Raw genomic sequence first — 11048 nt, 5'->3', positions numbered from 1 at the left:
ACAGATCTACCGATTCTTAGACTTGCTTCCAAATGAGAATGACAGATCTATAATTCACATTTCTATGTGAATTTTGACGGGTCACCCAAAAAGTTACATATTGCAGCTTTAAATCTGGTGCGATATTTACTTGTTTTCTTTATATAGAATATTGACCCTACTTTCTAATAGTTATTATTTATCATCTTACTTTTCACAAAACAAAAGCAATCCTGCCTCTCTCCATTGGTCCCTTAAGATTTGCTAAGCTGAAATGTGAAGCAGTTTACATAATGTTACAGATCATTTTTATCCGTAAATGTACATTCTTGTAGTAGTAGAAAAAGTTGCACAAAAAAGGGAAAACCTATGGCTTAGTAAATATCCATTTGCTATATTTAAATGAATGTACCTCACCTTGTTTTTCTTTAAAGAGACATTTAAAACAAATGTGTGCCGTCACACACTCTGAAACAACCCCAAAAAAAGTAGAATCCAACAATGCATGTTTATAGGGCAACTTCAGTAATGCTTGCGCTGTTTTTTCTTTCTCCTTAAAGCCACTTTGGAGGTGACCTGTGTAGTCCTGTGGGTACTAGCCCCACTATCAGTCTGGTATTCAGTTTCTATAGTCCAGAGAGCTCTCCCATACAGCAGAGAGAGAGAGAGAGAGCGAGGGTAAAAATACATCCCTTGTTGCTGTTTTGATGAGGGTGGCTGGCAGCGGGGGGGAGAGGGGGGTGGGTAGATGGCACCAGAGAGGTGGTATTGTGGCTGCCCCTGGCAGTGTGGCAAGGCCACATGTGTCCTTTCATGTGCATAGGAGGAGGAACACTCCCTGCTGCTCCTACAGCTCTGGGAGGGCTTCTGTCAAGTCTCCATGTGATCTTACACACCCACCCACCCACCCACACCAACACCCACCCACCCTCACACAGTAACTGACATGAGAGGGGAAGAAGGGGGGTAGGTTTAAAGCAGTGGCACTTTCAGGTTATCACCTGGCTCGGAAGGCATGATGGCGACTGTCGAGCTGTTGTTGTCATAGTAGTAGCAGAGCAGAGTATATAAAATAGATACATTTTATCTATATTGCATATGCCATAGCATGTTGGCCAAGACTGAATGAGCTCATGTCCATTCTGTTTGCAAACAAAAACCAATAAGTTAAACTGACCTGTAGACCCCCTGTACCGTGATACCTAGGGAGAAGAGAAAGAAATACTAAAAAAAGATGCAACATTCTCTGGAGAGATGAGTCCAACAGCACACCAGCATCTCTCCATGGGAAAAAACACAAATAATAACTCAATTAATATGCTCGTTTTTAAGTACCAGATGGTAAAAAAATAAACAAACTATAGTTCGTTCAGTCTTTTTCTTGGGCGGTTCTCGTCGAGTCCAAGCTACCTCGCCCAGTGGCAGAACATTTGTTGTTGGAATGGAGGCATTGTCACCTGAATGTTATGACCAGCAGTCATGCAACCTTGGGGTTTTTCTTATGGGTCGTTGTTTCCTTTCCTCTGATTTCCGCAGAACAGCATTGAGAGATGGGTCTGTGGCAGGGTGGGACTACGTCGGTCTGTAATCACCCTGATAGGTAATTCACGAGCACTGGAGGAAGTGATCCCACCAATCTTGAGGACAGGGGGGTGGGGTTTGCACTGGCAAACATCCCTCCACCAGATCCATCCATCACCTCCGTGACACAGGAAATACATCCACGCGCCGGTTGGTGGGGCGACGAGGAAACGATGCCGGCATTTAGGGAGTGGTCGGGGAATATCAGAGTAAAACTTCACCGAGCCGCCTCTCCTTTCAAACCAAGAGGAGGAACAGCGGAGCGAGAACTAATGATGGTAATAATAAAATAATAAGATTATGAATAATATAATAAGAGAAAGTGTGTCTACATCTTGATGCCCTCTGATTGGCTGAGCTGGGAAAGAGTCTTCTTGATGCGTAGCGCAGTGAGGCGGGCGGCTCCGTTGGCATACCAGCATTCCCTCATGATCTTAGCCATTACCCGCAGAGCCTGGAGGAAAGAGAGAAAAAACGTCACTAAAGCAACGTGTTAGAACAGAGGCGTGTAGGAGTATTTATTATCATGACAATGATATTAGTAAACAGTGGTTTTGTATACCCAGAACAGAGAGAGGCAATATATCAGTGTGCATCACACATATAGGGAGAGTTCCCACCCCACCCTCCTCACTGCACCCCGATCAAACACGGAGGAGCCAGGGCCTTGATTCACAAAACACTTTTTGTTTAAGGAGAAACATAAATAGCGCAAGAACATTTCCAAGAACCTTTGAGGAATAGCAACTTTGCTTAACTATAGAAAGTACAGGGGGAGAAAAAAATGGCAGTTAAGAAAACATGTCTTCTTTAAGGTTTTGTGAACCTGGGCCCCTGGGCTCTTAACCACTTACTGATGTTTTTATCGTTTCCACTGTTAGACTCCTGAGAGGCTTGGCTGTGGCCATTGGGTGTACAAGGTGACCCAATACCTACTTCAACAATAGCCCTGTTTTGCTCTCCTAAATTGAAAACCCTGGACCAATCTGATGCTCATTCTTCAAAAACTTGTTTAAAGGGATAGTTCGGAATTGTGGTAACGGTTCAAGATTGTGGCACGGAGCATACTAGGTGTACCCGAAGTCTTTGCGTGAAACTAGTTAGCATTTGCTTGCAAAATTACCTGCAACTTCCTGCATACTGGATGCAGAGACATAAAACCACAAGTTCATCCAACTCTAGGGAAGTAGGTTCATTGCCAAAATCCCCTTACCCTTAATTTCTTAAAAGGATAGTATGTTTTTTGGGGAGCTGGAATGAGACGCTGAATCATTTTGTTGCCAGCCTTGTAAACAGCATCTGTTTTCTAGCCATAATTTGTCTACATCTCTCAGAAACCTGTCGAGGACATAATCTTGGAGATTTCCACCAGTGCTTATTAAGACAGAGTGCACTCATTTGGATTAACGCTGACAAATACTCTTCAGGAAGCTTTCTGACAAGTAGACCTCGCCGCCGCATCTGCTACAGTCTCTTAAGACAACCCACGTCAGTGGCTATGTATACGCTCCAGTTGTGGGAGATGCCCGCAATTTGAATGGGCGTGTTTAACCACAGAGATCACGTAATTCTGTGTGTGAAACTGTTCGGTTATGATTACTCATTTTGGTCATGTCCTAGCACTGTACTAGCGACAACAGTGAAACGCTTACATTTCGACTTACACAATGCATTTTTGAATGACGTTAAAATATTTAGGATTGATAATTGTGCATTTAAAAATTGTGAAATGCATTCAATTTGTTTAATGCAACAACAAAAATGTTTTTGTGAACACATACCTATTGGTGTACGACGCGGGAATAAAATAAATCGAAAATCTACCAATACCCTATGGATAAGAGTAAGAGACAGGCTAGAGAGAAACACACTAGAAAAAAAAACACACTATTGTTTCAGAAGCTGTGGCATTACCCAAGTTCACATGTTGAGACCCGGGGACATTCAATACAGTTGGGAATCATAGAAAGATCCCCACTGATCTAAGAGTCTAGACTTTCCCTATTCAGTTCCAAATATTTTGCTTCCCTATTCAGTAATAGTATTAGTGATAGCCTGGTTGTGGGAGAAGTCTGGCACAGTAGTAGCAGAGCAGCAGCAGCCCACCACGGTCCCTCACCTCCCCCACAATCTGCTGCAGTGTGTTGACAAACATAGATTACACTGACTCACATCCAGCAGGGCCTTTTCAGCAGCTAGTCTCCACGCTGGCTACTGCTTTAAGAAGCATTCACAGCGCTCTCTGTTTTGTATGCCTGAATGGACTCAAGGCCAGAACACGGCATAATCCTGACACCTAGAAATGACTAAGTGTGCATCTGACTGGAACGGTACCCTATTACCTACATAGTGGACTACTTTTGATATAGTGCACTACTTTGGACCAGGGGGCTCTGGTCTGGCCCAAATCTGTATCGACCAGACTTTATACCCAACGTGTGGTTCTGATGAAACAGATGGACTGGCTAAGAGGATTCTTCTCCAGTGGGAAACAGGAGAGGGGTGAGTCATGTGAGAAGAACCACAGGGGAGATGTTATCTGGAGAGTTCACAAGGCCACCGTGGGGCTGTGGGCTGGAAACCACAGGAACGCCCCAGTGACTAGCAGATAGCTAGCTAAAGAGCACAGAGGGATGTGTGTGTGTGTGCACTTTACTGCACGTAAGCACACATGTAGTATGCAAACCGAATACACACACACACTGTGTGCAAACTGACTAGACACACACACACCTCCCTGAAACCATAGCTTGTGGTGAGACAGAGCGGTTTTTCAGGGTCATGCTGTCAGACACAAAACAAGGCCGGGAAGGCTCTCCACATGTCACGCGCTGCCTGACTCAGAGAAAACAAAGAGAGTCTCTCACTAAATACCAAACCTACCCTAGCAGCCCTGACCACCTGTATGAACATAAGCAGCGGTTTGGTCTGTCTGCAAAGGAAGTCCTCTGAGAAGTCATTACGAGGGTAATCTGTACCTCATCCTAAACTACACCACTGTCTGTTTGGAGAGGGTGCCACAAGGTGGTCCCCTCACTATTCTCTGCTCTATCCTACCAGACAGTCCTCCTCCTACTGGTCGTATTGTTGTTGGCAGGGTGTGGCTGACTCACCGTGGCGGTGCAACACGCCAGTCTCAACAAAAGGCATCTGTGTTTACGGCCTGACCTGGGAATGAGTGGCGGCCGCTGAGGCGCCATCTGCCCATTGGCACATTAAACCACTGCCCCCTCAGCCGTAGCTAGCCTCAATTAAAACCCGGGAGAGAAGAGGAGAATGACTTTCCTCTGGCTGTATATTTCAATTTTGGGGTGGTTTATGCTAGGCCTATGCTAAACTGAGATTCTCCAATGAAAGCATTTCTCAGTCCGAGATTTGGCTTAATCTGTTTCTGGGAAACCAGACCTGTATGTCTTGACATGTTGTGTTAGTTGTACTGTACGTGTGGTCAATTGGTACTGGCATGCTACATTGCTTAGTATATGTGTTGCCGTAGGTTGCATGTATGTATTCATCTTAATTATAAATCTCTTTTTTTATTTTTATAAAAAGGTTTTTGGTATGGGGACAATTTAGCAAACAACTTGTCTGGCCAAGGCAGAAATAGAATATAGCTTAATATCTATACCCATTAGACTATTATTTTGGTATCAGGGACATCTTTCTCTCCGGTTGATCGATCATTGTCTTGTCACTGTGTTGTGTTGAATGGCAGGTGCAGCACAGTTACAACAGCTTGGCAGCCATAAAGGCATGGTCGTAGTGGCCAGATTAGATTACAAGATTGTATTACTTTGGATTGGCTCTAATCTAATTGTTCGGTTTTACAGGCAATAAACAGGAACACCAATAAACAGAGAGGATGAAAGAAAGAGCAAAAGAGGGGAAAAAAAGAGCCTTGTAAACAGAGTGTGATGCAGTGAAGGAGGGAAACCTGAGACAGAGGGGAGAAACGCAGCACACTTTCTTCCCCTCAGGGTGGATGGTTACTCTCTGAGGGAGGGACTGTGGTGCTACTGAGGAGAGAGGGAAACACTAGCTTGTGAGACCAGTCTTATTGAGATCGATAGACGCATGGGAGAGTTTCAGGTTTGTGGGCTGTGATCGTTCTTGGTTTAAACGCATCATGTCATGTGGATTTTCAGTTGATGAAATTGGCCAGTTATTATGGCTGCAAAGAGAAGACACTACACATTTTTTAAGGTGAGCCGTACCTCAGAACTTGGAATGTGAACGGTTTAAAAACCAAAGCAATAAAAAGAAAAGCATTTGAATGGTATGAAGGTCCTGTGTGTGTGTGTGTGTGTGTGTGTGTGTGAGACATACCTCACAGCTCTGCCAACGGTTTGGAATGTTGGGCCGTAGCTTCTGCTCACACACCACCCTCCTCATCTCCTCTACAGAAGGGTCTGACTGCACCAGGTCATGGTATGGCAGCTGGTAGTCTTCAACGATGCCTGACGCAAATCACGTCAGACGCGTTAAAATACATCACAAACCGCTGACGGTACTTACAACACAATACAACAAATGTTTATTATCCCTCGAGGGAAATGTGTTTGTCCTCCGCACAGTATATATCATAAACATCCCAGAGGAAGTAGCTCATGTACTTCAAAAAGGAAATGTATGTGATTTGTATATACAGTGATAATCCAACAGAACCAGAGAATTAGTTCATGAACTAATAAACTTGCTATGCGCCATCATACTACTCACCAACTGTTGTAATCGGGGGCGCAACAGACAGTGAATTAATAATGGAGGATCTACAGGGGGACCAACGCACGTACCTGCTAGAGAGCATCTACTGGCTATCTCCCAGAAAACCAAGCCCATGGCGTAGATATCTGCCCTCTTAAATGACTCAAAATGCTTCATGTTTATTGAGTCGTCCAGCACCTCTGGTGCCATATACCTGGAGAGAGAGAGAAAGAGAGAGAGAGAGACGGCAAGGTTGGTTAGATACTACAGTAGACTGACCGCGCACACACACACACGTTACGTCTTATGCAGCATTCAATTCGCAAGTCTAATTCACAACCTTCCACACTGAGGAAAAATGTCTTCAATTGAATTCCGTGAGCTGGAGTTTCATAATGACAATAAAAAAAAACATCAAAAGGTTTGGTGTCACTACACCTACAAACACCCCGTGCAATTGTGAGCGTTTCAGAAATGCTCATGTCACAGAGCAGTTCGAAGTGAATCAATATTTGCCCAACACACTCAGAGCAATAAAAGACAATCAATCATTCCTCTGATTTTAATTTAAAATAATTCAAAAAAAATAACTGATTCTATCCTCTGCTAGGCCGCCAGGCGTGTTTTCCAAACACAGCTTCTCAGAGAGATATGAAACATTGTCCCCCTCAGCATTTGTAGATGAACAACATTCTTGATAACCAGCAAATCTGGTTGGAAGTTTCTGGCACAGATGGACAATCAGTTTCCCCTCCTCCAGATTTTGTTCCTTAAGAAGGAATCCCAGATTCCCAGCTGGAGATGAGAGCAAATGTTTTGGGAAGGGGGCTACCCTCCCCTCTGGAAAGTTGGGTGCCACCGGAAGGAAGGGTGTTAGGCGCTGCGGCGCTGGGCCTAATCTCCCTCCCCAGTCCCAGAGCTGTGAGCCTCACTAAGCCCCACAGATTCCAGGGGGCCAGCTGAACAGACAGACAGACACAGAGCAAGCCAGAACCACAACACAACCACCCACCCCAAAGAGAAAGGGGGTCTCCCGCGCTATGCAGCTCCACCACCTACTGACAATGACCATAGTAAACTGTGGTAATGCCATCGACCCCCCACCCCATCTATGATTCAGTATTGGTTCTGCAGCATTGATCCCCCCTCATGCCCACAGTCCCCATTCCTCAGCCCCAGGGCAATGCTACATGAAACATGAGTGCGGGGGGAGGAAAGACATGTTTCTAGCAGGGCTTCACAAGTAGGACATATTTTTTACTTGTCCAAAAGCTCAAGTCAATTGTCAAAAAAAGAAAAAAAATAGGTCTGCAACACCATTTTTACATCATCGTACGATGCAAGGAACCACCTTACAAAATAAAATGCTGTACTATCTTTTTCACCACAGAGAATCAGATAAAAATGTAGGCTACACCTATTGGCTTCTTTGCCTATTCAAGTCTGCTTCAAAATACAACACTGCCCCTTTAAGGCTCTGTTGGAGGATAGTTGGTTACCCTTGGTAGCCTATAAAATATTACAATTACAACCAAATACTACAATAATTCCCTCCAGGGCTCAAAAATGAAGGGTATCCCGAAAAAAAAATGTCTACAGTTCAAAACAGACCCAGGGATAGTTCTGGGATGAACCACTGCATAGAATGTATATATATTTTTAAAGCAGAGGCTGATAAAACAGAACAGATCGTTTAGCTTAAAATGTTGATCAAGTTTATTTCTTCATATTATAAACTCAACAATGCGCATATGGCCGCATGAACGTTCCAAAATGCAATCACTGGGAAAATGGCACGCGCTAGCGGTTTCATGTGACAGATATGAAAATATATTTTAGAAATTAAGAAAGAGTGGAGATCTAAAGATGAATCAGCATGGGTAACTAAAAGGACTAGGATTATGCCTTTGGCTGCTGGACAATAAAATAACATTGATTTAAAAACCAAGAAAACATGAGAAATAGCTGGTTTCAATGGCATATTATGAGTCTTTAAAATAATTCCCTCAACATTTCTATGGTTGTATTTTGGCCTGGCTATTTTGACATGGTTTCATAAAACATCACTGTTTCTGCTGCAGTGATGTAGAGACGGCGCATTTGTATGGGCAGCATGTTTCCATGTAATTACTCACGCCGTGTGCTCCTCCACTCCTTTCCACCTTCCCTCGCAGCTGCCCTCCTTCCCTACCTGCTACCGATTTCACTGCACCTTCACCTTTTACGGCGAGCAGTAGTTGTTGGAGCTGGGAGTCGGGGTGATGGCTCCAGTCACTATGAATGACGACTCAAAAGAGGCCGCCCCTGGGGACTCCAGTTACCTTTGAGTTTCACACACTGTGGTTGGGGGCTTGGCAGCACTCTGGAGCCAGAATGGACGAACAGTTTACAAGGCACCTCCACCTCCCACCACATCATCATTACAACCAATGACAGCTCGTGGAGCCAGAATGGCCGCCAAAGGGCTCCTGTTACCTTTTGATTCCCGTTCCAACGTCGAGGGGGGAGTAGTTTGAAGTCTCCACTAACCACATCAAAGAGCCGGCATGGCGACTCAGTCATATCATATTGTCAGCCCAAATAACAGGCATAAGAGGGCAGCGGAGCCCAAATGGGGAGTCCAGTTACCTTTTGGTTCCTACTCTGTGGTTGGGGGCGATGTCGATGGTGTCAGTGGCGGAGTCGTGGCGCACGGCCAGGCCCAGGTCAGCGATGCAGCACGTCCCGCTCTTCTTCACCAGGATGTTCTTAGATTTCAGGTCCCTGTGGGCGATGGCCGGCTTCCCTGGAATTGGGGGGGGGGGAGGATGGAAGAAGAGAGAAAGGAAGAAGAGTGGGAGGAGAGGAAGGAAGAAGAAAGAGTGGGAAAGAGAAAAAAAGAGATGAGGGAAGGGAGGAGAGAGAGGAGAGAGAGCGACAGAGGGGACAAAAAGAAAAGAGAGAAATTAGATTGAGAGCTCACTGATGCAAAGGTCGGACAGTGAGGGGAGAAAAAATGAAAAGACAAAGACTGCCTGTCCCCGCTGGTGCCTACATGATTGTATTTGACATAGGAGTGGAGAGAGTGGGGGTGCATCTCAATAGTCTTAAGTGGTCTCCTCTCCTTACTCCTTGTATCCGTACTGATCTGAAAAAACTGAACAGCTGAAAGCACACTCTTTGCATATCCTGCATCTTCAGATAGAAAATAAAATAGACCCATAAAGGTCCTGTATATGGTACAGTTGAAATCGGAAGTTTACATACACTTAGGTTGGTGTCATTACAACTTGTTTTTCAACCACTCCACAAATTTCTTGTTAACAAACTATAGTTTCAGCAAGTTGGTTAGGACATCTAATTTGTACATGACAAGTAATTTTTCCAACAATTGTTTACAGAGATTATTACACTTATCATTCACTGTATCACAATTCCAGTGGGTCAGAAGTTTACATACACTTAGTTGACTGTGCCTTAAAACAGCTTGGAAAATTCCAGAAAATGATGTCATGGCTTTAGAACCTTCTGATAAATGATGTCAATTAGCCTGAGTCAATTGGAGGTGTACCTACTAATTGAGTGTATGTACACTTCTGACCCACTGGGAATGCGCAAAAAAAAAAGCTGAAATAAATCACTCTACTATTATTCTGACATTTCACATTCTTAAAATAAAGCGCCGATCCTAACTGACCTAAAACAGGGATTTTTTTAAAACTAGGATTAAATGTCAGGAACAGTATATAAAAAAAGAATGTTTAACTGTATTTGGCTACGGTGTATGTAAACTTCAGACTTCAACTGTATATACTACCAGTCAAAAGTTTTAGAACACCTTCTCATTCAAGGGTTTCTTTCTTTTTTTACTATTCTCTATATTGTAGAATAATAGTGAAGACATCAAAACTATGAAATAACACATACGGAATCATGTAGTAACCAAAAGTCATACATCAAAATATATTTTATATTGAGATTCTAGATAGTAGCCACCCTTTGCCTTGACAGCTTTGCACTCTCTCAACCAGCTTCTTGAGGTAGTCACCGGGAATGCATTTAAATTAATAGGTGTGCCTTCTTAAAAGTACATTTGTGGAATTTCTTTCCTTTTTAATGCGTTTGAAACAAATCCGTTGTATTGTGACACGGTAGGGGTATACAGAAGATAGCCCTATTTGGTAAAAGACCAAGTCCATATTATGGCAAGAACAAACACTGATGAAACTGGCTCTCATGAGGACCGCTGCAGAGGACATGTTACTAACCTCAAATTGCAGCCCAAATAAATGCTTCAGAGTTCAAGTAACAGACACATCTCAACATCAACTGTTCAGAGGAGATTGCATGAAATCAGGCCTTCATGGTCGAATTGCTGCAAAGAAACCACTACTAAAGGACACCGATAATAAGAAGACTTGCTTGGGCCAAGAAACATGAGCAATGGACATTAGACCGGTGGAAATGTGTCCTTTGGTCTGATGAGTCCAAATTTGAGATATTTTGTTCCAACCGCCGTGTTTTTGTGAGACGCTGTGTGGGTGAACGGATGATCTCTGCATGTGTATTTCCCACCGTAAAGCATTGAGGAGCAGGTGTTATGGTGTGGGGGTGCTTTGCTGGTGACACTGTCAGTAATTTATTTAGAATTTTGGAACTATCGTTTGTTTTTCAACAGGACAATGACCCAACACACCTCCAGGCTGTGTAAGGGCTATTTGACCAAGAAGGAGAGTGATGGAGTGCTGCTTTAGATGACCTGGCCTCCACAATCACCCGACCTCAGCCCATTTGAGATGGGTCGG

General features: G+C 43.9%; 1 protein-coding gene across 3 annotated transcripts in view; it reads right to left on the bottom strand.

The window, feature by feature from the left end:
* Positions 1–883: 883 nt before the first annotated feature.
* LOC115130252 (TGF-beta receptor type-1-like) overlaps positions 884–11048 on the bottom strand; it is a 53964-nt gene continuing 43799 nt past the window's right edge. For 2 of the 3 annotated variants that reach the window (XM_029661184.2, XM_065019443.1), the window contains exons 6-9: positions 8893–9049; positions 6354–6478; positions 5887–6017; positions 884–2014 (exon numbers count right to left, since the gene is read on the bottom strand). In XM_029661184.2, coding sequence (XP_029517044.1) covers positions 1889–2014; positions 5887–6017; positions 6354–6478; positions 8893–9049 — 539 coding nt within the window. In that variant the 3' untranslated portion in view covers positions 884–1888. The remainder of the gene's footprint in view (positions 2015–5886; positions 6018–6353; positions 6479–8892; positions 9050–11048) is intronic. The other variant, XM_029661185.2, reaches the window with a different exon arrangement.

The sequence above is a fragment of the Oncorhynchus nerka genome, linkage group LG6 (assembly GCF_034236695.1).
Source record: "Oncorhynchus nerka isolate Pitt River linkage group LG6, Oner_Uvic_2.0, whole genome shotgun sequence".
In the NCBI taxonomy this organism is placed as follows: Eukaryota; Metazoa; Chordata; class Actinopteri; order Salmoniformes; family Salmonidae; genus Oncorhynchus; species Oncorhynchus nerka.
Note: the sequence above shows the minus strand (reverse complement) of the source record. Positions and strands in the feature narration are given on the sequence as shown.